The following is a 27,036-nucleotide window of genomic DNA, read 5'->3' as shown; positions in this document are numbered from 1 at the left end:
CCAGTTAACATTTTGCCCATCAGCCTGAACATAAGTGCCATCATGAGGAGGTTATCATGGTCTTTTTCTACATTGCTCCATATCCAAATAACAATTACAAAGAAATGCACGCTCTATGCAGCATAGGGACAAACCATTCCAGCTCACAGTCTCGTACTGGTGTTAATGATGCACACCTTTCTCATACTGTAGGAGTATAATCCTTCTTTTCTCCTTCACCATTTATTTAACTTTCGCTTAAATACACCTCAACCAATCCATTTAGTAATGAGGACTGGATTCTCTCTAGTCTCAGGGTAAATATTTATCCTGAATTCCTTCCTGGATTTATCAGTGATTATCTTTTTTATAGTCGGTAGATCTCATTTCACCTGCAACTGAAAATATCTTTGCATCCATCCTCTTTTAATGAACTCTGCTTTTATTCCTGATGAAGGGCTTTTGCCCGAAACGTCGATTTTGAAGCTACTTGGATGTTGCCTGAACTGCTGTGCTCTTCCAACACCACTAATCCAGAATCTGCTAGGTCATTCCTAGTCTTCTCTTTTCTAGAAGAAAGGAATTTATTCAGTTTTGATTGGAATTGTATCAGCAGTCATTGGGCAAAACTGAGGACTGCAGATGCGGGAAATCAGAGTTTAGATCAAAGTGGTGCTGGAAAAGCACAGCAGGTCAGGCAGCATCCGAGAAGCAGGAAAATCAACGTTTCAGGCAAAAGCCCTTCATCGGGAATAGAGGCAGGAAGCCTCCAGGGTGGAGAGATAAATGGGGGGTGGGGTGGGGCTGGGGAGAAGGTAGCAAAGACTACAATAGGTGAATGGGGGTGGGGATTGAGGTGATAGGTCAGAGGGGAGGGTGGAGCAGATAGGTGGGAAGGAAGATTGGCAGGTATCCACTCCACCCTCCCCCTGACCTATCACCTCCATCCTCACCCTGAAACGTCGATTTTCCTGCTCCTCGGATGCTGCCTGATCTGATGTGCTTTTCCAGCACCACACTGATCTAAACTCAGCAGTCATTGAACAATAATCAGCAAGAGGATATATGGATGTTCTCCCCTCTACAATCCAGTGCACTATTAGATTCCCTACAGTGTGGAAACAGGCCCTTCAGCCCAACAAGTCCACACGGACACTCCGAAGAGCAATCCACCCAGAACCATTCCCTACATTTACACCTGACTAAGGCACCTTACACTACGGGCAGTTTAGCATGGCCAATTCACCTGACCTGCACATCTTTGGATTGTGGGAGGAAACCGGAGCACCCGGGGGAAACCCACGCAGACACGGGGAGAATGTGCAAACTCCACACAGACAGATGCCCGAAATGGGAATTGAACCCGGGTGCCTGGTTCTGTGAGATAGCAGTACTAACCATTGAGCCACTGTGCCACCCACTAAAGACATTTATACTGAGGGCTCTGAACCCTTTTATCAACACCCTGGTTTATGTCAACTCTGATCAAGAAGAGTGCCAGGAATCCTATTATCAAAATGGCTGAACTTTGTTCTGTATCTAACCTGTGACATATCTGAATCAAGTTAAACATCAGGTTAAATCTTGATTCCAAAAATAATGGGAGTGAGTGGGAAGAGGCTCGAATTCTCAATATGAATTAGTTTATTTGAATGAATGTTCATTGTGTGAAGGAGCTGCTGGGGTAAAGTCAAGGAACCTACAGTGTTGACAGTCAGTGAAGTCTTGAAGCACATTGTAAATCTATTCGATGGTCTCAGCCCAGAGTGCAAGACAGAAGCAAGGAACCCTTTGATCAATATAATCACAGAAGAAAATGTCCACCTTTACCAGAGAATGGTTTGGTTGAGATCTTCATTGATGAGCAATGACCTACGGTCCCTCGGGTTTCTGACTAGATCCGAGCTAAGGCAAGGATTCTCCTGGAGCTCAGAACGCTGATGTCAGGAAAAGCGGAGTCAGCGTGGGGATGGAGATTGTTCCGAGCCACCCTGACCACTGGCCAAATTGTCCTGGAGGTAGCCTCAATCGGTGATTCACTCAAACGTAAAAAGCAGAAGCTTTGAGGTCGGTCCGCGAATGAGAGGGTGCCCCGAAATGGAAGGTTGTGAAATATTTGAGGGGGTCAGAGTGAGGGGAGGCAGCACACTGTTGGGATAAGAGGGGATGACCTAGTGGTATTATCGCTGGACTGTTAACTCAGAGACCCAGATAACATTCAGAGGACCCACGTTTGAATCCTGTTATGGCAGATGGTGGAATTTAAATTCAGTAACTATCTGGAATTAAGAAGCTCATGATGACCATGAATGTATTGCTGATTATCATGAATGTTCAGTAATGTCCTTTAGGGAAAGAAACTGCCATCCTTACCTGGTCTGGCCAACATGTGACTCTTAACTGCCCTTTGGGTAATTAGGGATAGGCAATAAATGCTACCTAGCCAGCCTGGCAAATGAATGAATAAAGGAAACCCCTCAATTTGAATGGCACCTCAGACTCCGGTGCCCACTCTGCTGCCGGTAAAACTGCCCCTCACTGGAGGTTGTATCAGAGTAAATCGGCTTCTGAGGCTGCCCGTGGACAGTTCACACTGTGACCTGAGTGGATCCAGCTCCAATTTCCCCCATCACCCCCATTCCTCACACTCAAGGAGCGGGAACATTCAGCCCCTCCAGTGCTGCACTCTCCAACATGCATCAACTTCAAAGGGCTAAGTAGTGGTGTACTGCTGGGCACACAGCGAGTCCCACCACCCCCAGGCAGCTGTAGGTGATGTACTTGTAGGGCACCTCGACCCTCAGAAGTTTCCGAGCCTCCCGGTCCCTGGGGGAGACTCCGGCCAATCTGCAGACCAGAGTCAGGGCGACTGACTTTATCAGCTGCCGAGCGATGAATACAATAACGATTCCGATGGCGAATCTGGCACCCATCCTGCAGATCAATGGTGCAGAGAGTGTGGGAATGTCATAGGGTGGGGCAGACGAAGGTTCTGGAAGGAGGCTCCACTGGTGATTGATCCAGGTGGCCAAAGCGGCACCGCCGCCCGCACTCACAATGTTGGTGGTGTCTCCCCGGGCCGTGCTCCAGTGATCCAACTCCGGGTAATAAATAGACACCAGGAATGACAGCAACAGTGCCAGTACAGGGGCGAAACTGTTCCTCATCTGGAAGCTCTCCAGGGCATCCCAGAAAGGGTAGGAAACAGCCACCAATACTGCAGTGATTGCAATTCCACACAGCACATCCTGAGGAAGAGAAAGAGCAATCAGTTACAGCCATAAGAAATAGGAACAGGATTAGGCCGTTCGGCCCCTCCATCTCTGCTAATCAGTAGGATCATGGCCGATCCTACACTCCTCATGTCCACTCTGTTACTCTTTCCCCTAAACCCTTTATTCCTCTACTGATGAAGAATTTATCTCAGCCTTAAATATACACAAGCACTCAGCCTCCACAATCTCTGGCAAGGATTTCCAAAGACACTCAACCCTGAGTGAAGATATTCCTCCTCAACTCCATCTTAAACTGGGACCCCGTAATTCTACAACTCTACCCCATGGTTGGGACAACATCCTCTCGGCATTTACCCCAACAAGCCCTTTCAGAATCCTACATTCTTAATTCGATCATCTCTAAACTTCGATGAGTTGCGTCCCAACCTGCATAACCTTTGCTCATGAGACAATCTCTCCACACAGGAGATCATCCGAATGAATCTTCTCTGAACTGCCTTCAATGAAATAATATCTTCTCTTAAATTAAAGGACCAAACAGCTCACATTACTCCAGATGTGGTCTCAACAGCACCTTGTACAGTTGCAGTAAGACGTCCCTGTTTTTATACTCCAACTTGCTTGAAATATGGGCCATCATTCCATTAGCCTTCCAGATTACCTGCTGCACCTGTGTGCTAGCTCTCTATATTTTGACAAGAATCCCCAAGTCCATTTGTGTTGCAGTTATCTGCAGGTTTTCTTCATTTAAATAATATTTAGTTCTTCCCACATTTTCCCACATTGTACTCCATTTGCTGACTATAACCCTTAAAATAAACTGAAACCTTTCACTAGAATTCTGACTATAATCTTTAAAATCCACATAAATTCTTCACCACTTTTCCATACTTTCAGAAACCGGACAGAAACTTTCATCACAGAATAGCTGCTTACAAAAAAGATTCAGTCTCCGAATGGAAGTCAGAAAAGTTGAATCAAATCCTGGAGATCCTGAATGTAGAAAATTCCTGTCTAGGTCTCATCTGAAGTCAGTTGGCTCCAGAAGTACACTTTACCCAAGGGGCTGCTGTACATGTGGCATTCCCCACCCTCCCCATGGACTCCACCTCCTTCTTTGATTGTGAATCTGACTATGGAGGGAATCACGTTCATCTCGCACACACACACAAACACACACAACACACACAACACACACACACCAGGTGAAGCAGCTCAGCTCCCCAGCAGACTGAAATAAAAGCAAAAAATTCTTGGGAAACTCAGCAGATCTGGAGAGAGAAGCAGAATTAACATTTAGAGTCCAGTATGACTCCTTCAGAACCAGATTTCTGTCCTCCCAGTTCACACTGAAGTGCACCTTAGCTGAGACCAGCTGACTCAGGGCAGATCAGGCAATTAAAACAATCATTATGCAGTTATGAAGACAGTGTTTATGATTACTGACTCACTGTTGTTTCCAGTGAAGCCTCCACAATTGCTAATCATTCATAAACAATCCACCCTCTGTATAGATGTCTATTTTTCAATCTGTAGCTTGTCCTACAGCTAAAGAGTATGTGTTTTTGGACTGGGATAACAGCAGAATTATTAAAGAATAGATGACTTTTATAACATTGTTGCTTTAAGCGGTTAAATGCGCCACAGTAGTAAACACTCGTGGGTAGGCACTGTGTTGGTTTGACTGGAGTAAGTCAACAAACCCGAGGGTAACTGAATAGATGGAGAGGATGAACAGTTTGAGGTTCTCAGTGACTCCAGGGTGGTGTTAAGGTTCTTTGGCTACAGCCCATAAACCACAGCCATTTTCTCAGAATTAAGATTGATGTCAAAAAGTTTGCAACCTGCGTATTGCCACTTAAATACATTGCCTCTTGTTGCTTTTTATATTGTCAGTTCATAAGGTGATAGTAAGCCAATCACCAGCTCATCACTTGCTGCCCTGAGGGCAAGGAGAATTGACCATGAAGCATGTGGGATTGAAGTCATGTATAGGCCAGACTGGTTATTGATGGTGGGTACTCTTCTCTGACAGTGCACAAATTGCGAGGTTTATTAAACTCTATTTTCACAATTTGTTATGGTGTAATTTGAACTAATGGGTCCCCAATACCAATACCATAACTATTAGGTCATTATGAGGAGAAAACAATTAGATGGGATTCAGGGATGTCATGAGACAGTATGTTAGCTATATCAACCTGTCAAAACAAGGAACCTGTTGAGCTTTCAGCCTTTTGCAAAAATGTTCTTTGTGATCAGATGGTTTGTATGTAAGTAGAGAGATTAATTGGGATTTGGCTTACTGCATATAAAGATGCACTTTAGTACAGCTGTGGTGTGGTTGAGTTAGGGGATATATACTTGTAATAGTTTGCTCTGTAAAAGGCTGAGTCCAGACTGACTCCAGTGCTATCCTTCACCAGTTGATTTTCAGGAGCAGAACAAAGACCTGTCCTGATAGGTATTGTAATATTATCCTACTATGTTTTCTTCATAGATGTTGATGTATTTGCAGCATTTTCTGTGTTCATTCAGATTTCTGGGATTTGCTATTTTTTTTTCCTTTTATATATGTTGAGTAAGTCAGATCACATTTATATATAGCCTGGGCCTTTGAAGAGTTAATCATAGAATCTCTACAGTGTAGAAAGAGGTCATTCAACCCATCAATTCTGTACCAAAGAGGATCCCACCTCCATAACACCACATTCACCATAGTTAACCTTCTCAATCTGCACATCCCTGAACACAATGGAGGAATTTAGCATGACGATTCTACCCAACCTGCACATCTTTGGACTGTGGGAGGAGACTGGAGCACCTGGAGGAAATCCATGCAGAAAAATGGGGAGAACATACAAACACCACACAGTGGCCAAGGGTGGAATTGAAGCTGGGTCTCTGGTGCTGTGAGGCAGCAGTGCTAACCACTGTGCCACCCAAAGTTCACTAGGTCAGTTGGATGGCTAGCTGGTTTTCAATGGAGATTGACACCAGTAGCATGAGTTCAATTCCCGTATCAGCTGAGATCACCATGAAAGCCATGCTTTTCATGCCTGGGGGCTGCTGGTCTTCAACTTAAACTCAACAGCAGTTATCTCTCTCTCACACTAATGAGAGAGCAGCCTATGATTCTCTGGGACTATGATGACTTTCATTTAACAGAAAAGATTTTTCACCGATTACCACCACCCCCAAACTCTGTATCATGCAGTGCACTGCCCATTCCTGACTTACCAAAACTGTATGCATTCCTGTATAAATACGGCTAAGGGAGACCAAGGTACAAATAGCCAAAGCTAGCAGAAGTCCCAGCTCAAAAGGATACTGAAATAAAAACAGAGAGATGGTTTGCTTAGTGATAGCTTAGATGTAAAAGCTCCCTTTACACAGTCCTGTCAAACACTCCCAGGATAGTTGGAAAACAGGTCATATACAGAGTAAAGCTTCATCCTAAATGTCTCAAATATTCCCAGGATAGGAACAGTATCATTTTAATACAACATACTTCTCAGATTCCACTCTCCTCAGAGGTCAGTATTATTAAAGTTGGCAGTGGTTTCTGCATACATTTTGAGTGTACTTAACTTTAACATGACTCAGAGGTGCCAGTGTTGGACTGGGGTGGACAAAGTTAAAAATCACACAACACCAGGTGATAGTCCAACAGATTTATTTGGAAGCACGAGCTTTCGGAGCGCTGGTGGTTGTCAACCACCTGATGAAGGAGCAGCGCTCCGAAAGCTAGTGCTTCCAAATAAACCTGTTGGACTATCACCTGGTGTTGTGTGATTTTTAACTTTAACTTTAATAAGATGGTTTGTTTTGGTCAAGTGTGAATGTAATCTTCACTGTTTAAAACAATGAAGCCATACTTAATTATAAATTCAAAGTTGATCTTCAGAAACTTAGCAATGTATGTTCTAACTCTGGCAATTCAGTGTGACTCCTGCAGTCCCAGTCAATGTCACAGCCTAATCCCATTCCTTGCATCTTTTTGTGTGAAATAAACATCTCACTACAGACACAGCTCTCTGCTCTGTAGTGCCCCAAGGCTATCAAATACTTTTTGTAACCCAAGCACATAGTTCTTCATGAGGAATTGTGTCTGTGACATTTGAATGAGAGGAGCAGACTACATTGAGACTGACTCTTACAACACAAGAGCTAAAATAATTCTACTAAAATCTACAGCAATAGCACAAGACAGGTGAGAGTTGGTCTGAACTTCAATTAATTGTAACCCCAACAAACGATTGCACAATCACAACTCAAAATAAAATCCAAACTATGCTGATATTTCATGGTTTAAGCTGTTGATTTAATGCAAGGGGTTTTCACCGAACAAAAGAACCAAATCTTTCTGCAAGCATTGCGCGGAGAAGTAAACATGTCTCAGCCTGGTCACAACTTTGCATAAGCATTCAAGGATCATGGTGTGGGGAAACTTCCAGTTAGTTATGAGTCCACTCCGCATCTCAGCTGTGGCTCAATGGGTAACCTAAGAGTAGGATGGTTGTAATTTCACATCCTGTTCCTGAGACTGAAGTACAAAGTCCAGTCTCTGCTGCAGTACAGAGGGAGTGCATAACTATTGAAGTTGCACCTTTCAGATTAAACGTTCAATGAAAGTCTTACCTGCCTTCTCAGGAGGATACGAGCGTAGGGGAGATCTCTCTAATGTCCTGCCCAATTATTTCTCTGAGCTTCCCTCAGCCAACATTATTAATATAGGTTACTCACTCATCATTGCCTTGCTGCTTGTGAAACACAAATTGGTGCTACAGTTCTGATGTGAGCACCACCAAAGGAGCATGTGGTGGTGATATCACTCGACTTGTAATCAAGCAACTCAAGCTAAAATGCTGGGGACACAAGTTTGAATCCCACCATTACAGATGGTGGAATTCACTTCAGTTAATAAATCTGAAATTAAAAGGTAGTCAAATGGTGATCATGAAATCAGGGCGATTGGCATAAAGAAAAATCACCTGATTTACTGCTGTCTTTTAGGGAAGAGAAATCTGCCATTCCTGGCCAACCTGACCTTCCGGATCCAGAGCTTTGTGGTTGAATGTTAACCATTCTACAGGCAACAAATGCTGGCCTCACCTGCAACAGTCACAGCCCAGGAATGAATAAAAGATCATGGTGGTTGAGGTGGAAATTTCAAATCCTAAAAGGAACATGAAGCGTTGTATCCTAGGAGTCTATGGACCAGATGCTGAGAAGTATGAAATGTGGGTTAGTTTGTTCAGATACAACAATGGGCTGAATGACCTCTTTGCGTGCCTTAACCTTGTTATTATGGTTCTATTACAACAATAAAAGCAGCGTGGTACTGTCCAGTAAAACTCCTCTTTCTGAGACGTATCTGTGAACTGAAAGGGCTGGTTTTATTAATTGGCCACATGTTTGATTACCTTTTTCCGTCTAAACTACATTCAGATTTGGAGCAGGGTGACAGAGCAGAACTCCTGGGCTCCTGAACTCAGTGACCATGGATGTTGAAATTCCTCTTGTGATACTCAGTAGTAACTGATTAACCAGAGAGAGAGTCACTTTCACAGTAATTAGATTTTATCGAGCCTGGAGATGACCTTGCCAATTTTTTAAAAGCTTCTTGGCAGATCTGATCGGGGAACACCTGGTTCCAGTTACCATCCCTTTTAAAACATTTTCTTTCTCTGTTCAGTGTCTCCATTCTGTTACAACAAACAGGGTAAGAAGGCAATATGAGCCCAAGCCACTGTAAGAGCATGGGCCCCCTCAATGTTTTTGTTTATATTGTGTTCATGTAAGGCAAGATATCTGGGCCTGTGTGTAAGGTTTGTCATGTGTAGCTAAATGTCTGGGTCTGTTTATAAAGAGGGTTGAGTAGGGTGGATTGGTGTCCATATATGCACTTACATTGATGCAGGTTTATGCATGTGTGAATGTCACTCTTAGGCTTTCACTTTCATTCTGTGGCCCTGGTTCACTTTAATTTCCTCTAGAACGCTCCCTCTCATTAAATCTTTCCCTTGTCCTCACTGTTTTTCTCACTCACTTTCTCTCACTGTTTTTCTACTCCACTTTGTCTCCCACAGTGTCAGCTGTGGCTCAGTAGGCAGCACTCAGAAGGTTGTAGGTTCAAAATCAATTTCAGAGAAGTGGAACACAGAAATCCAAGCAGACACTAGTGCTACACTCTTACATGCAGTTTCAAACTTAGGCCAGTCTGCTGTGCAAAGTGGATGTAAAAGATCCCATTCAAAGAAGAGTAGGAGAGCCCAATTTAATACTTATCCATCAATCAATATCACAAAACCAGATTATCTGGGGTCACTATTGCATTACTGTTAATGGATGTTTGTACAAGTTGGTTGCTGTATTTCCTACATTACATTCACATGACTATACTGTAACCTCTATGGTCCATGAATCTACTGTTCAAATACAACACTTGTCTGGTTGTGTTTTGAGTAGACCCACTCATCTTAGTACAGTACCTTGGGAACGGGAATAGGGAAAATACAGTGTTTGGTTTTAATACTGCTTTATAGTATCTTATTCCTGTTTAATAGTGAGGTAAATATTTATCTCTATGCTTTTTCTGGTTCACACAGGTTAGGCATTCTAACATCATTCTCCAATCCAGAAAATTTGAAAATCCATAAATAACTTGGTCCCAAACATTTTAGGCAGGAAAGGTCACAAAATATTTAATTTGCTATGAAACATGAAAGGTGCAATATAAATGCAAGTCTTTCTTTCCTTTGGTTTCCCTACTCATTGCCTCTGTCTGTCTTCTCCGTTCTCTCCTTTTCATTCCTTTCGCTATTAAATCTCTGGTGTTTTGGTCAAGCTCGCATTCTGAGCCTTGACTTGGAAAGCTGTTTAGGAGCAAGAGACCAACAAAATTCCCTGTGCCCATTTATTGGATGTAATGCTCCATGCCCAAACTGCACCAACCTACAGTGACTGAAAGAACCTGAGGCACCCATTTAAACAGGTATTCGACCCTTGAGGGACCTGTGTTCTTTCCAGGAACCCTGCAACACAGTGGACAGCATCGAGCTGAACAGGGCCGGTCCTTACTTCTACTGTGGTTTCTGCTGTTTCCTTAACAGCCTCCAGGAGGAGCAAGAGTGCTACATTCTATGAATCAAAGTGCACCTGAGGGTCAATGCCCTTCTACAAATGGCCCAACTCTTTACCCGACTGGTCACACCTGTCAGCACTGCCAGCAGTGTACTTTCAGTGACATGCCTCTGGAGAGATGACATTTGATGACAGGTTGTCTCTATTGCTACAATGAGGACAGAGGACCAAGTCTTGAGATGTCTTGGGCTTCCCCTGTCCAGGCAGTCTCTAGAAACACACATGCGATTAGGTTCCCAAAATCAGACTTTAATGAATTTCTTTAACACCCTTTCCCAGGAACCACAACACCCTATATCCTAAGTATTCTGACCTAGGTGCACTGCTGCCAATTCTGGTGCACAAACCACGGCCTTGGCTAAAGTTAGCTCACTCCGTCCAAGCCAAAGTGAGAATTTCTTGGCCTCAGTGCTTACTCATAGGATCATTTGGGAAATAAACCGAGTTAACATTGCTTTGGGTGCTATTATAGAAACAGATGGTAGCCAATGGAGAGAAAAAAAATGGAATATGTTGTTCAAGGGATCATTAATCGACTATGGCCCACTTAATGCCATATCCACCCACCGCACTCCGATAGATTATCTGATGTGTCAATACCAGAGACGAGGATAAAAAAAGAACTTGAAGCTGCCACAAGAAAGTGAGAGGTGTAGCTCCACAAGAGCCATCTAAACACTTGAAAGACCAAAGCAGAATTGAACGCCATCTCACCTTGTACCTGTTCATCGTAGCCAAAAGGAAGGTGAAGGGGATTGCAGTGGCAGCCATGGCATGAGTGGAGGGCATCCCATATTCTGCATCCACCCGTACTTCAAGCTTGACCACTGGAGGTGACGGAGGCCTTGGCCACCTTAAGACATCCTTGGAAGCCTGGCCAATGTACATTACAACCTGGAGGAGTGGAGAACACAAGGAGGGAGGAATCAATTGATTAGAAACTCCACCTATCTTTCTCATCAACACTGACCAGGCACATGTCCAGGCATCAGGGTTCAGCACAGCAAAGCAGTGTAAGTGCAGTGGGGCACATTCAAGGAGGAAATAAGGAGAGTACCGAGCCAACATATTCCAATAAAGACAAAAGGATGAAATCCTCTGAATCCAGGTTACTGGGGGGCATACAGGATTTGATAGAAAGAAAACGGAAGGCTTATGGCAGATAAAAAGGTTCAAAATAGTAGTAATCCTCGAAGAGTACAGAATGTGCCAGGGGAAATTTCAAAGAAAATTAAGAGAGTGCAAAAATGGGCATGAAAGAATAATGGCAAGTAAAATAAAGGAAAATCCAAAGTTATTATATGAAGGCTAAAATGATAACTCAGGAGAAAGTAGGACCCATTAAGAACCACAGTGGTAATCTGTGCATGGAGCAAGAGGATGTTGGTAAGGTTCTGAATAAATACTGTTTTGGTGTTCACTAGTGAGAATGACAATGTGAGTCTTACAATCAGGGAAAAGGACTGTGATATACTAAAATAAATTAGCATAGACAGATGGGAGATGCTGAGAGATCTGACATGCTTAAAAGTAGATAATTATCCAGGGCAAGGTAAAATATATCCCAGGCTGTTGAGTGAGGCAATAGCAGGGGTTTGGCTATCATTTTCAATTCCTCTCTGGCCACAGGAGAGGTGCCAAAGGACTGAGTGACAGACAATGTGATACTGTCATTCACGAAAGGAGTAAATGATAAACTAGGAAACTGCAGGCCAGGCGGTCCAACCTCAGTGGTAGAGAAACTATTGGAAGCAATTCTGAGGGACAGAATTAATCTGCATGAGGAGAAGCAGGGATTATTCAAGAACATTCAGTATGGTTTTTTTTTAAAAGAGATGTCATGTCTGACCAACTTGATTAAATTTTTCAAGGTAACCAGATGTGTAGATGAAGTAAATGAATTTGATGTTGTTTCCTTGAACATTATCAAGGCTTTTGATAAGGTTCTACATAGGATACTGATAGTGAAGGTAAGAGCACTTGGAATCCAAGGAAAATTGGCTACTTGGATCCAGAATTAGCTGAGTGGCAGGAGGCTGATGGCTGAGCGGTGTTTTTGTGACTGGGAACCTGTGTCTGGTGGGGTTCCACAGGGACCACTGTTTGTGATATAAATAAACAGTTCTGACTTGATGCACTTCTGCAGATTGAAATGAAAACTGGTAGGGTGGGAAATAGTGAGGAGGATAATAACAGATTACAGGAGACAATAGAAGGGTCGGTCAGATGAGCTGATCAATGGCAAATGGAAGTAAATCCAGAAAAGTTTGAGATGATGCATTTGGACAGGACAATGATGAATGTAGTACCCCAGGAAACACAAAGATCAGAGGGACCTTGGTGCATATGATTTGTTCCCTTATGGTAGCAGGAACACAAAGTGGTTAATCAAGTATATGGGATACTGGCCTTTAATAACCAAAGCATCAAATTTAAAAGCAGGCAAGGTGGCACTGGGTGGCACGGTGGCACAGCGGTTAGCACTGCTGCCTCACAGCGCCAGAGACCCAGGTTCAATTCCCGCCTCAGGCGACTGCCTGTGTGGAGTTTGCACATTCTCCCCGTATCTGTGTGGGTTTCCTCCGGGTGCTCTGGTTTCCTCCCACAAAATGTGTGGGTTAGGTGAATTGGCCATGCTAAATTGCCAGGAGTGTTAGGTGAAGGGGTAAATGTAGGGGAATGGGTCTGGGTGGGTTGCACTTCGGCGGGTCGGTGTGGACTTGTTGGGCCAAAGGGCCTGTTTCCATACTGTAAATAACCTAATCTAATCTAATTTATGCTGGAACTGAATGAAAAGTTAGTTAGGCCACAGCAAAAATCCATGTATGTAGAATCATAGAATCCCTACAGTGTGGAAACAGGCCCTTCGGCCCAACAAGTCCACACCAACCTTCTGAAGAGTAACCCACCCCTTTACCCTCTAATTACCCCTAAACAATGTACCTAACCTACATATCCCTGAACACCATGGGCAATTCACCTAACCTGCACATCTTTGGTTTGTGGGAGGAAACCCACACAGACATGGGGAGAAACCCACACAGGCTGAGGGAAAATGTGCAAACTCCAAACAGACAGTCCCTTGAGGTTGAAATCAAATCCAGGTCCCTGAAGCTGTGAGGCAGCAGTGCTAACCACTGTGCCACCCTATGCTGTATATGTTTGCACTGGAGAGGGTGCAGAGGAGATTTTCTAGTCTGTTGCCTGGGCTGGAAAGCTTAGTTATGAAGAGAGATTGGATAGACTGGAGTTATTTTCTTTGGAGCATAGGAGACTGAGGGGGGGGTAAATGATTGAAACATATAAAACTATGAGGGACATACACAGGGAAAAACCTTTCCCTTTGTTGGACAGATCAACGACCGGGGAATGGATTGAAGATAAGTGTCAGGAGGTTTAGATGAGATGTGAGGGAAAACAAATTCACTCAGAGGAATGGTGGGAATCTGGAAGTCGCTCCTTGCAATGGTGGTAGAGGCATAAACCCTCATAACATTTAAAAAGTAATTAGATGTACTATTGGGCTGCCAAGGCATACAAGACTTTGGGCCAAGTGCTGAAAATTAAGATTAGAGTAATTAGGTGGTTCCTTCTGACTGGCATAGACTCAATGGGCAAAAAGGGCTCTTTCTGTGCTGTAGACCACTATTACTGTATGACTGTGAAGCCTGTAAGCTGTTAATTACCTGACTTAACTAGGGGACAGTGAGGTCTGCAGATGCTGGAGATCAGAGTTGAGAGTGTGTTGCTGGAAAAGCACAGCAGGTCAGGCAGCATCCAAGGAGCAGGAGAATCGACATTTTGGGCCAGAACCCTTCATCAGGAATATCCCTAATCTTACTTTCTGCTCTAAACCAGATATTTACCCAGGAAATGCTTAGCTCAGTATTAACTCAGGGCTAATGGAATCTTGATGAAAATTGTTGTCAAACCTTTAGTCTCACTCTTGATCTGGTTAATTTTAAATATATTTGCTCCAGTGTTTAAAGTCCAGTTTAACTTGTAATGTCAGCAATGTGCGTGTCTCTGCTTCTTCTTTCTCATCTGTGGAGTATCATGTTCTTCTACCACATAAAGGTGGATAAATCCCTAGGACCTGATCAGGTGTACCTGAGAACTCTGTGGGAAGCTAGAGAAGTGATTGCTGGGCCTCTTGCTGAGATATTTGTATCATCGATAGTCACAGGTGAGGTGCCGGAAGACTGGAGGTTGGCTAGCATGGTGCCATTGTTTAAGAAGGTTGGTAAGGACAAGCCAGGGAACTATAGACCAGTGAGCCTGACCTCAGTGGTGGGCAAGTTGTTGGAGGGAATCCTGAGGGACAGGATGTACATGTATTTGGAAAGCAAGGACTGATTAGGGATAGTTAACATGGCTTTGTGCGTGGGAAATCATGTCTCACAAACTTGATTAAGTTTTTTGAGGAAGTAACAAAGAGGATTGATCAGGGCAGAGTGGTAGATGTGATCCATACGGACTTCAGGAAGGCATTCGACAAGGTTCCCCGTGGGAGACTGATTAGCAAGGTTAGATCTCATGGAATACAGGGAGAACTAGCCATTTGGATACAGAACTGGCTCAAAAGTAGAAGACAGAGGGTGGTGGTGTTTTTCAGACTGGAACAGTGGAATGCCACAAGGATCAGTGCTGGGTCCTCTACTTTTGGTCATTTACATAAATGATTTGGATGCGAGCATAAGAGGTACAGTTAGTATGTTTGCAGATGACACCAAAATTGGAGGTGTAGTGGACAGCGAAGAGGGTTACCTCAGATTACAACAGGATCTGGACCAGATGGGCCAATGGGCTGAGAAGTGGCAGATGGAGTTCAATTCAGATAAATGCAAGGTGCTGCATTTTGGGAAAGCAAATCTTAGCATGACTTACATACTTAATGGTAAGGTCCTAGGGAGTGTTGCTGAACAAAGAGACCTTGGAGTGCAGGTTCCTAACTCCTTGAAAGTGGAGTCGCAGGTAGATAGGATAGTGAAGAAGGCGTTTGGTATGCTTTCCTTTATTGGTCAGAGTATTGAGTACAGGAGTTGGGAGGTCATGTTGCGGCAGTACAGGACATTGGTTAGGCTACTGTTGGAATATTGCATGCAATTCTGGTCTCCTTCCTATCGGAAAGATGTTATGAAACTTGAAAGGTTCAGAAAAGATTTACAAGGATGTTGCCAGGTTTGGAGGATCTGAGCTACATGAAGAGGCTGAACAGGCTGGGGCTGTTTTCCCTGGAGCGTCAGAGGCTGAGGGCTTATAGAGGTTTACAAAATTATGAGGGGCATGGATAGGATAAATAGGCAAAGTCTTTTCCCTGGGGTTGGGGAGTCCAGAACGAGAGGGCATAGGTTTAGGGTGAGAGGGGAAAGATATAAAAGAGACCTATGGAGCAACCTTTTTCACACAGAGAGTGGTACGTGTATGGAATGAGCTGCCAGAGGAAGCGGTGGAGGCTAGTACAATTGCAACATTTAAGAGGCATTTGGATGGGTATATAAATAGGAAGGGTTTGGAGGGATATGGGCCAGGTGCTGGCAGGTGGGACTAGATTGGGTTGGGATATCTGGTCGGCATGGACGAGTTGGACCGAAAGGTCTGTTTCCTTGCTGGACATCTCTTTGACTCTATATACATCCAGTAGATTCACTGTGCCTTATTTGCATCACAATAACCAGTTCTTTGAATCCTTAGATCAATTCCTAACAATTAAGGTGGCTATAAGCCCTCTAGGATTGACTGGAAATCTGAAGGAATTGATTATCTATCTCCAGTATCTGCTACAAGCAAAGCCAAGGAAAAAAAAAATCTGAGGCATTTTATTAAATATTTTTTACGAACTGCCTTTGATTTCCTTTTCTTTGTTGATTAGTTGTAAACTATCGAATGAAGGCCATTGCCTGACATCAATCAATTAATTGAATAATGCAGAATGTATTCACTTTACAAATGTAAGATTTGACTTATAAACAAAGGCTAAATAGGCTGGGACTCTTTCCACTGGAGCACAGGAGGTTGAGAGGTGACCTGTTAGAAGTTTATAAAATAATAAGAGGTATAGATAAAGTTGGTAATAGTTGTCTTTTCCCCAAGATGGGGAATTTCAAGACAAGGGGCACATTTTTAAAGTGAGAGGAGAGAGATTTTGAAAAAGACATAAGAGGCAAATGTTTTACACAGAGGGTGGTCCGCGTGTGCAATTAACTTCCTGAGGAAGTGGTGTATGAAGGTACAAAAACAACATTTAAAAGTCATTTGGATAGATACATGAATAGGAAAGGTTAGGAGGGACGTGGGCCAGGAACAAGCAGGTGGGGCTGGTTTTGTTTGGGATTATGTTCAGCATGGACCTCTTGGAACGAAGGTTCTATGGCTCCAAGACTATGGCCTGCCATGCATTGCAATTATGATTGATCTTCTGCATCAAGTTTGCTTGTCCAACAGTTCCAATCTCCCTTGATTTCATAAGGCTCCAAAGGTGTAAAGAATTCCACAGATTCATAATCCACTAAGTGATGGAAGTTCTCCTCATCATAGTCCTGAATGATTGTCCCTTCGTCCTGAGACAATGGGCTGGATTTTTGGTGCTCCCATGGGTGGCTTGAATCAAGGTATTTTCCCAGCTCAGGAGACCTGAGCAACTCACATTCAAGGCAGGAAGGGATAGGATCAAGGTGGGCTGACTGAACTCAGAACAGATTATAGGTGTTTTTAAAAGGTTTTTGATTCCAAAAAAGGGTTGTCCATGCCCCCATCTTCCAAATTCCTCAGCTCAAGGAAACAAATCATAGTGTCTAACCCAACAAACTCCCTTCACAATCTTGTATGTTTCAGATTATCTCCCATTTTTCTAAACTCCAGCGATTATAGACCAAATTTACTCAGCATCTCATCATAGGACAATTCTTTCATCCCAGGAACCAATCCAATATGTCTTAATTACAATTGCCTCTGACATAAGGTTAGTCTTCTTCAGATATGGAGACCAAAACTGTGCATAGTACGTCAAGTGTGGTCTCCTTTAAAGCTCCATACAATACCTCCATATTCTTATGTTATAATCTCCTTGCAATAAAGACTAATATGCTATTTGTGTTCAAAATTGCATTGTGCAGTGCACTAATTTTCTGTGTCTCTTGTACAAGTACATCCAAGGCTCTCTGAATATCGTTTAGAACTTTCACATTTTTTTTGAAAAGTAATTTTGCTTTCCTGTCCCTACTATCAAACTGAATAAACTCACATAACTTCATCACATTATACTCTGTTATGTTGTTGTTCACTTTATAAACCTTTTTACAGCCTTTATCTCCCTTTCACCTTACATTCCTACCCAACTTTGGATCATAGGGAAACTTGAAGGAATTGGATAAAGCAGACAAAGAAAAATTATTCCTATTAGCTAATGGATCATGCACTGCAGACACACATTTAAGATTTTAGGTAAGAGATACATGTTGAATGAGAACAACAATTTTATAAATTTAATGCAGTGAGTGGTAATGATCTGGAACTCACTGCCTACAGGTATAATAGAAGCAGAGACAAAAAAATGTAAAAGTAAAAGAAAATTAGATAGATACTTGAAGGAAATAAAGTTTCAGAGTAATGGGTTTAGATCAGGAGAATGGCACTGACAGGATTGCTCCATAGATTGTCGACATAGATTCAGTTTCCAAATAGCCTTCTTCTGTTCTATGAATCATTCTAACCAGGTCTTCAACACTATGCTGAAGACACTTAGTAGGTGAGGCTGCATCTGTGAAGACAAACACAATTAACAAGCTGAATGATATGCAGTGTCGGACTCCTGAGATGATGCCGCTAACCATCATCTAAAAGATCAGACAGCTATTCATTGAGGGGACCACCGAATGCATGGAGGCAGGAGTTCACTCTTCCAGCTCAGGGCATCTCCACCTCAGTGAACTGCCTGTCAATTAGAGGCTGGCAGCTCCCCAGTACTTTGAGCCAGCGACATTTGCCTTTGGATCAGTATTTGAGTATGTTATAGTGAGTTTTGAGAAGATTTATAGTTCAGGTCGAGGTTTTAGATATAGGTTTGCTTGCTGAGCTGAAAGGTTCATTTCCAAACGTTTCATTGCCTAACTAGGTAACACCTTTAGTGGGCTTTTGCCCGAAACGTCGATTTCATTGCTCGTTGGATGCTGCCTGAACTGCTGTGCTCTTCCAGCACCACTAATCCAGTATTTGGTTTTCAGCATCTGCAGTCATTGTTTTTACCTAACATCTTTAGTGGACCTCCTGCGAAGTAATGCTGAAACTTCCTGCTTTCTGTTTATATGTTTGGGTTTCTTTGGGTTGGTGATGTCATTTCCTTTGGTGATGTCATTTCCTGTGGTGAAGTCACTTCCTGTTCCTTTTCTCAGAGGGGTGGTAGATGGGATCTAACTTGATGTGTTTGTTGATAGAGTTCTGGTTGGAATGCCATGCTTCTAGGTTTGAGTAAGTGTTTACAGCCTTGCTGAGTATTAAGCTGGCAGGTCCCTGTGGAGGTACTGATGGTGAGTTGAGGTTTGAGAAGCTATGGGGTAGAGGGCAACCTAGATGAGATAATATTATGGAATAATATCTTGGCTTCCAATGGACCACATGCTGGCAGGCCACTTGCTATGATTGCATCCTGCTGCTTTATGGTGGTGGGGACAAGAGGGAGTGAGTAGACCCCAACTGGATTTAATGCGTATTTCCCGGCCTTCAAACCCATCGGCAGATGAGTGTAAAATCTAGCCTAATGCTTCAGGTCAGGATGATATTTCATCAGAACCTTTATCAAGCATGTGTTAAATCCCACAAAAGTAAAATATAATTACAGATGGAAAGCCCATTCAGCTCATTTCTGCTCACCCACCCTGAGAAAACTGAAGGCCCACCAATGTGCAATCCAACCATTTAAATGATTCCTTCACTACCAATTTTATTCCACGTGTTGATCAACTCCTCCGTTCTCTGTGTGGAGAGGAATTTCTTTTCAGTCAATCATTATTTTACAAGTATGAACTTGTGAACATATGTCTACTCCTGTTGCATAATTATCATCATTACATTCTACTAACTATTTTATGCCCTTTAAAAGATTGCCTCCTTCCCAAGTTGAATAGCCCTGATCTTTTTCCATGTCTTAAGCAGCTGGTACTAGTGGTTTGCTCCACACTTCATTCAAAACTTGAAAGTCTGTTGTGTTCAGTCCCCAGAATTAATCAAAAGCAAAATATTGCTTTGTTTCTGCCCTCCAGAAAGCCTTCTGTTGATGTCAAGGGTAAATTGAACATTTTGAAATTGAGATTGATAGATGTTGGCTGATAACTGTGGAGTGCTGAAAATGTGTTGCTGGAAAAGCACAGCAGGTCAGGCAGCATCCAAGGAGCAGGAGAATCGACGTTTCGGGCATGAGCCCTTCTTCAGGAGTGAGGAAAGTGTGCCAAGCAGGCTAAGATAAAAGGTAGGGAGGAGGGACTTAGGGGAGGGGTGTTGGAAATGCGATAGGTGGAAGGAGGTTAAGGTGAGGGTGATAGGCCAGAGTGGGGGTGGGGGCGGAGAGGTCAGGAAGAAGATTGCAGGTTAGGAAGGCGGTGCTGAGTTCGAGGGATTTGACTGAGACAAGGTGGGGGGAGGGGAAATGAGGAAACTGGAGAAATCGGAGTTCATCCCTTGTTGTTGGAGGGGTCCTAGGCTGAAGATGAGGCGCTTTTCCTCCAACTGTCGTGTTGCTATGGTCTGGCGATGGACAAGTCCAAGGATCTGCATGTCCTTGGTGGAGTGGGAGGGGGATTTGAAGTGTTGAGCCACGGGATGGTTGGGTTGGTCCGGGTGTGCAAGTTGTGATATTTCCATGTGTCTGCTGCCCTTGGCATTCTAGGTTGGACTGGGCACAGATTTGGAAGATGCAATCAATGGGGTCTTGGGGAGTTGCTGTACTGCATCTTGCACATAGTACTTGCTGCTGCCACTGCACAGCAGTGATGAAGGAAGTGAATGTTGAAGGTGGTGGCTTGGGAGCCAGTCAAACAGAATGTTTTGTCCTGAAATATGTCGAGCTTCCTGATCTATGTTGGAGCTACTGCCATCTAGGAAAGTGGAGACTATCTTCAATATTTTGCTTTGATTTGATGGACTTTCTGTTCAGGTATTGCGTGATACACAACTAAAGTGGGTTATTGAATTTGGATGCATATCAACCAAGATCTAATTAAATAGGAAAACATTCTCAGAGGGGAATGGCCTCCCGTTCCTGAACTCACAATGTGACCTGGCAAAAGCGCTATACACAGTAAGTCATTAAATCCTTTGACTGATTTTGTGTAGTTCAACATTATATTGAGTTTGTTATATATAAATAATTTAGACTTTAGAGGTTTATAAAATAATGAGGGGCACGGATAGGGTAAGTAGACAGACAAGGGCTTTTCCCTGGGGTGGGGAAAATTCAAAACTAGAGGGCATAGGTTTAGGATGAGAGAGGAAAGATTTAAAAGAGACCTAACAGACAACTGTTTCCTGCAGAGAGTGGTGCATGTATGGAGTGAGCTGCCAGAGGAAATGGTGGAGGTTGACATGGTGACAACATTTAAAAGGCATCTGGAGGAGTATATAAATAGGAAGGGTTTAGAGGGATAAGAGCCAAATGCTGGCAAGTGGGATTAGACTTATTTAGAATATCTGGTTGGCATGGACAAGTTGGATTGAAGGGTTTGTTTCCATGCTGTACATCTCTATGACTGACTGATTCAATGCATTGAGAATATGGAAATAAATTAGTATGCCTTTGTGGTTGATCATGACCCATTCATGAAATATCCTGGTAAACAAGTTCTGCATGTGCAGGGATTATTGTGTGGTGAAAGTGCAGTTTACTGTAATTAAAGTGAGGCAAGTGTGAACATATGCAATCAGAAAATACCATTTCATCAGGAATAAATATTTGGGTGAAGACCCAAATCATAGTGCTCTTGTCTCCAGAGTAGCACCACCCCTTCCCTTTCCAATTGTGTTACTGCCTTTTGCCCCACCTTTGCAAGAGAATCTCCACAAAGAGATGTTAGGTCATATTCTTTTTACCTAATCATTGTTACGAATCAGCTGCTGTGGGACATTTGACAATGAATATCAGGTATGGAAGATTATACTGTCTTTAAATCAATGCCTCTTTTGGCTCACGTGTGTTAGGGTCAGAGAACTAGAGCATTTAGGACTTAATTAGTTCACACTCCACAGGCCTTTCAACCCTGGCCTTCAACCCTGACATTTCTGTTGCATTCTGGTATCAGTTGATCAGGGCCAATTTTCAAGATCCAACTCAACTAAGATTAAGGGATTAATAATGAGGCTACATGGCTCAGGAAGGAATGAATTACCCAACATTGATCCCTTTTCTGTCCAACTGATCTCAGCCACAGCAGCAAGTTGAGTTGCAGAGTCCTGGGTCTGAGCAGGGAAATGACACTTATTGCCAGCTATCAAACACTGATGGCGTTGCACACCATTGCCTAACAGCCTCCTGGCACACATCCAGGCTGATCATTGGAAGGAAGTAATGGGATGACTGCCAATACCTGTACAAACATGAATGATGCGTTGCCACCTTAATCTAGTCAAACATTACAGTGGTTTTATTGCAGCATTATTGGACAATATTTGAAATCATGTTGTGGAGGAAGTTCAGTTAGACTGATTTTGCCACAATAGGGGAGAACAAAAACACATTGTCCTTGTTATACCATGCCACAGAAAGTTTCTTTTCAACTTAGCTGTTTTTAGTAATTTCAATCGTCACGCTCCCCCACCCACACAAATATATAAATGAAGTCACTCACTGCCCAGATATTGATCACCCTCCGAGCCACGTATGGATCAATATTCCAGAAGCAAAAGGGAAGGAAGGTGATGTAAAAAACTTCCTGGCCCAAGGTGGCAGCAAACAGAAAGAGGTAATAGAGGAAGTAATTCTCAATCTTGTATTTCTTCTGAGGAACCTGGAGAAATTGTAACACACAATATTGTTATCAGAGTTTAGGGGGCAGATACTGGAATATACAAAAGCAGAGCAGAGAGGGACTTTCATACCTGGTAAAATGCAACATAAATATCTGTAAAACTATGTTCATTTTTTCTAATGTCATAAGAAAGGTTGCCTTGTACCCAACCATTGCACTCCAAGGATCACACCCAAAATTATGTGCTGCACTTCAAAGACTGGTACAATGGAACCACCCAGGAACATCTTTGACCTCCATATGAACTCATCCAGTGTTCAGTTAAAGAATTTAGTCTTTAAGAGATTTATGCAGCTACATTAGTGTTTTTTTAAATTAGAACATTATCTATTTTCTGAGTTTCCCTGCAAGTAATGTACTTCCCCAACAGCAGTAATGCACCCCTTCAATAACATAGCAATAATATATTTTCTTTCAACCAACACTTTTAGCAAAAGTAATTATATCAACCTGGTTTCTGTCCACCACTCTTTCCCTTCCTTTGTCCAAATGTGCTTCCAACCCTGAAGTCCAATTCCATGGGTCTGTCCACTCTCCAGCTGTCGGGGTTGGATGACTCAGTTGGCTACACAACAGGTTTCTGATGCAGAATGATGCCAACAGCATAGATTCAATTCCTGCAGTTACCATGAAGGACTTTCCTTTTCACCTCTCCCTTTACCTAACATGTGCTGACTCTCAGGTTAAACTATCACCAGTTGTCTCTTTCTAATGAGAAAGCAGCCATATGGTCTGGTAAGACTATGGTGATTTAACCTTTACATTCCTAAGTTATTATTACCCACATGGGAATCTGAGTGTGTCGGCGGAATGTTCAGTAGTAAGAAGCCCAAGACTGTCCTCACTTCAAACCCACACTTGTGCTTTCCCAGAAGGGATCATTGCAAGTGATCAGGAGCAGGAACCAAGGCTGATCTAACCTCTCTCAAACACAGAAGTCATGAGGCAGTGATCACAAGCAGGAGCCCTGCCTAATCTAACCTCTCCTGAACACAGAGGTTGCTGGACAGTATGGAGGACAAGGAATCCTGGTCAATTTGCACTTTCTCTGACAGAAAGTTCATTGACCAAGAACAGGAAGCCTATTAGTGTTTTCTTCTCCCATATCAGTGTCCCAGCCAATGCCCAAACTTAGACTGGTTCTTCAACATGACTTGAGAATAAGATCTGCTAGCATAGCTTAGAACCACACGCGATCTCCACTTTTAGCTGTAAGATATCTTGAATGATGCTTTAAAGCATAAACACTTGCATTTATATTCCAAAGGTCAGGGCATCCTTTAATACTTTATAATCAATGAATAAGTACTTTTTGAAATGCAGTAACTGTTATACCATTGGAAATATGGCAGTCAATCTGTGCACAAACAATATAGTAAGGATCAGATAATCAGTTTCAGTAATCTTGATTGAGAGATAGATACTTACTAGGACACAGGGGGCAGATTTGTTATTTGTCTTTCAATAGTGCCATGGGATATTATATATATATATCCACTTGAAAACACAAACTTGTTTAATATCTCACCTCTGACAGTATGGCATTCTTCAGTACTGCACGTGGAATGTCCAACTAGATTTTGTGCCTAATTCTCAAGAGAAACAATGCATTTTTGGCTGAAAGATAAGAGGGCTAGCCACTGAACCACAATTGCACAGATAACATGAATGAATTGTACCTTATTGTTTTTAAAACTTTTAGATTCTTGCCAAAACTTTGTGTGGGCAAGACTACAAAGGGAGACAGAAGACTGTCACTTCAAAAACTACTTAGTAATTAGGATCAAGATACCAGACAATTTAATGATCTCAACCAGGAACAAAAGCTGATTCAAACAACCTGGTCTCAAAAGCTTGCTGTCATTCCAATGAGACATTGTCAAAAATGTGAAATCTATGTCAGCAGAAGTGCACAATAACTACACCCATCCAATCTTCAAAATATTCCTGTGTTTGTAAAATATTTACAGAATATTGGAGTTTTTCCCTCTGAGGATGTGGAAAGTGATTCATGAATTCATACAGGCTGGCACTTCAACTCACCAGTACCTGAAGATTCCCACCCTTCATACACTGAAAAACCAGCACACTCCACAACATATCATCCAGGCAGATGCTCCCACTGCAATACTGAGAGAGTGCTGCATTGTCAGAGTTGCTGTCCTTTGGATGGTGCATTAATCCATTGCTTTCTACTTTCTCAGGTGAGCAAGTAAAATCCCAAGCAAGTACGATTTTGCAAAAGAACAAGGGAGTTTTATAGTCCTGGCTAATATTTATCCCTCAATCAGCATCACAAAAATGGATGATCATGGTAATTATCACATTGCTGTTTGGGAGTTTGCTATTCTGCTTGCTGCCCTTTTTCCAACATTATAACAGTGACAAAAATTCAAAATTATTTCATGCCTGTGAAGTGCTTTAGGATATCTTGGGGCGGAAAGGGTGAAAGATGCTCTAAAATGCACATTCTTTCTTTTCTCTATTATATCATCTGCAATCGAGATCAGAAATAGGAATCTATTCATTCCATGTCTCCATTCTGATACTAGACTGAGGTCAAACTATGAAATATTACCAGGTATTTGCTATACATCTGGGGAAATTGAAGTGTTCACACTGAATGCTTGGCACAGTTCACTCCTAACGTGCAGGAGGCTCTCCAGTTACACAGCAAGGAAACTTGGTGTCAATATCATCATCAGTGCTTGAGCTGACTGCAAGATAACCATGGGAAAGCAGGGCCATGGGTTGAGGGGGGAAAACACAATCAGCCTTGACAGTGATGCCTTTCAGTATTTGATATTCTCCTAACACTCAGTAACTCATTTTGCAATGAAGAATAACTATTCTGGTGAGGTACCATTCATCACCACTGAATGATGGGTTTTATAGAATATTTACTCCAGAAAGTGGTGTGTTTCCAGAATATCAGTCAAAGGCAAGTAAATGCAATTGAACTGATGATCAGCCATGATAGTAGTGTTGGGCTAATTGGATGCTATCCTTTATTACAAGAAAAATTGCACATATAAGTAAGGATGTTATGCTTCAGTTCTACAGGCATTGGTGAGACCATATCTTGAATGTTGTGTGCATTTTTGGTCTCCTCATTTAAGGAAGGATGTAAAGACAATGGAGGGAGTGTAGAAAATGTTCATTAGTGTGATACCTGGAATGAGCAGGTTCTCTTATGAGGAAAAGTTGGCAGGTTGGGCTTAATTTCACTTGAAATTAAAAGAGTGAGGGGAACAAAAGATCCTAAACAGTCTTCACAAGATGGACACGGAAACAATGTTCCTCTTGTGGGTGAGTTCAGAACTAGGAGGCATTTTTATAAAACGAAGAGTCATCCTTTTAATTCAGAGCTGAGGAGAATACTTTTCTGAGAGTTGGGCAACTTTTGAACTCTCCCTCAGATGGTGATGGAGGTAGGATCATTAAATAGTTTTAGGGCAGAATTGAATAAATTCTCATTAGGTAAACAAGTCAAAGGTCATTGGGATCATTGGGAATGTGAGTTTCAAACCGCAAACAGATCAGTCATGACTTAATTGAATGGAAAAGCAAACGTGAAATGCCAAATGGTCTACTTCTGTCTCTTATTCACATGTTTGTATATTTGTAACAGGCTCTAGGGTCTGAATCTAGGGACTGTTCCTGTGCTAATATTCAATGCAAAACAATCCCTGAAGAATTGGTTTGTAAACTTCCTGAGCTGTTGAAACCTATTGGAGGACCTATAAGAAGGTCCTAATCGTTTTCTCTGTGGTAGGCAGCTACTGAATATGCACTAGGCCATACCATCAGACTAGCAATGAATTATTTGACATCTCCAAAGAGGTAATTCAGCTGCCTTCGACTGCTCAGTGAGTGAGTAAGGAGACTTTTTGCAGCATACACTAGACAGGCCCAGGATTCAGTTTCTGATCGGTGTGGAGTCTGAGCATCTGTGACAGGGTAAACCCAGCACAGGAAGAGACAGCAATAACGAAAAAAAAAGCAGAAAAATAATCCCCCTATTCAGATAGCTCAGAACTTGGGGTGTAGGAACCTGTCTCTGTGGAGCTGTGTGCTGCACCCAGACCTTGCTATTTCAACTACAGGAGCATTACAGCTTCTGGCCCCAGACACAGGAATGACTGAACAGCGACCAGGAGTGTGAAGCCTCGCTGAACTCCCTCCTCCCGGGGTACTGAGGCCAATTCAGTCGCATCCACAGGAGACCAAGTAACCCAGGGCGGCTGAATTGTTGGAAACCGGGCCTTCCGCATCTCCACAGTTTTCTTCAGTAGAACGCCCTTGGGCAAACTTGGCGCATTCCATCGGATTGGATTAGCGCTGAGTGAAGTCCGCCTGTGAGTCAAGTCAAAGAACAGGCGGCACTGAGTCGATGCACTTACCGGAGCCCCCGGGACTGTGCCGTTGTGTACATCGTTGGTATGGTTCCCTGACCATGCAGCAGTGTGGACCCGGTCTGTGGAATCAGGCTCTGCCTGTCTGCCAATTTCTGTAAAGTGCCGCCGAGTTGGTTTCTCTTCAGGAAATAGACTGAGTCCACAGAGTTTCTGAAACTGAGCGACCAGCTCGGGCCCCCGCAGTCTATTCACCAAACCGGCCATGTCAATGTTGGCCAGGGACTAGTTCAACTGCAACTACTG

The 27,036-nt window shown here is 42.9% G+C and overlaps 1 protein-coding gene across 2 annotated transcripts; it reads right to left on the bottom strand.

Moving 5' to 3' along the window:
* Positions 1 to 1,605: 1,605 nt before the first annotated feature.
* On the bottom strand, positions 1,606 to 27,036 carry LOC140487013 (sphingosine-1-phosphate phosphatase 2-like). Of its 2 annotated transcripts, XM_072586374.1 has the most exons (5): positions 26,779 to 27,036; positions 22,196 to 22,354; positions 11,076 to 11,255; positions 6,456 to 6,545; positions 1,606 to 3,227 (listed from the first exon to the last, which is right to left on the bottom strand). In XM_072586374.1, exons 1-5 carry the CDS (start codon positions 26,995 to 26,997, stop codon positions 2,685 to 2,687), a joined length of 1,191 nt encoding a protein of 396 aa, XP_072442475.1. In that variant the 5' UTR covers positions 26,998 to 27,036; the 3' UTR covers positions 1,606 to 2,684. The 2 variants fall into 2 exon arrangements, with proteins under 2 accessions (XP_072442475.1, XP_072442476.1); XM_072586375.1 differs by lacking the exon at positions 6,456 to 6,545.

Source organism: Chiloscyllium punctatum, chromosome 16 (genome assembly GCF_047496795.1).
Source record: "Chiloscyllium punctatum isolate Juve2018m chromosome 16, sChiPun1.3, whole genome shotgun sequence".
Taxonomy (NCBI): Eukaryota; Metazoa; Chordata; class Chondrichthyes; order Orectolobiformes; family Hemiscylliidae; genus Chiloscyllium; species Chiloscyllium punctatum.
This window is presented reverse-complemented; position numbering and strand designations above follow the sequence as displayed.

Excerpts from the sequence above, each read along its gene's own strand:
- LOC140487013 (XM_072586374.1), bottom strand. The coding sequence starts at position 26,997 with ATGGCCGGTTTGGTGAATAGACTGCGGGGGCCCGAGCTGGTCGCTCAG. Across the intron at positions 11,256-22,195 it reads GGGTGATCAATATCTGGGCA|GTTGTAATGTACATTGGCCA; the intron begins GTGAGTGACTTC and ends CCACTCCTCCAG. Across the intron at positions 3,228-6,455 it reads CAGGAATGCATACAGTTTTG|GATGTGCTGTGTGGAATTGC; the intron begins GTAAGTCAGGAA and ends TCTCTTCCTCAG.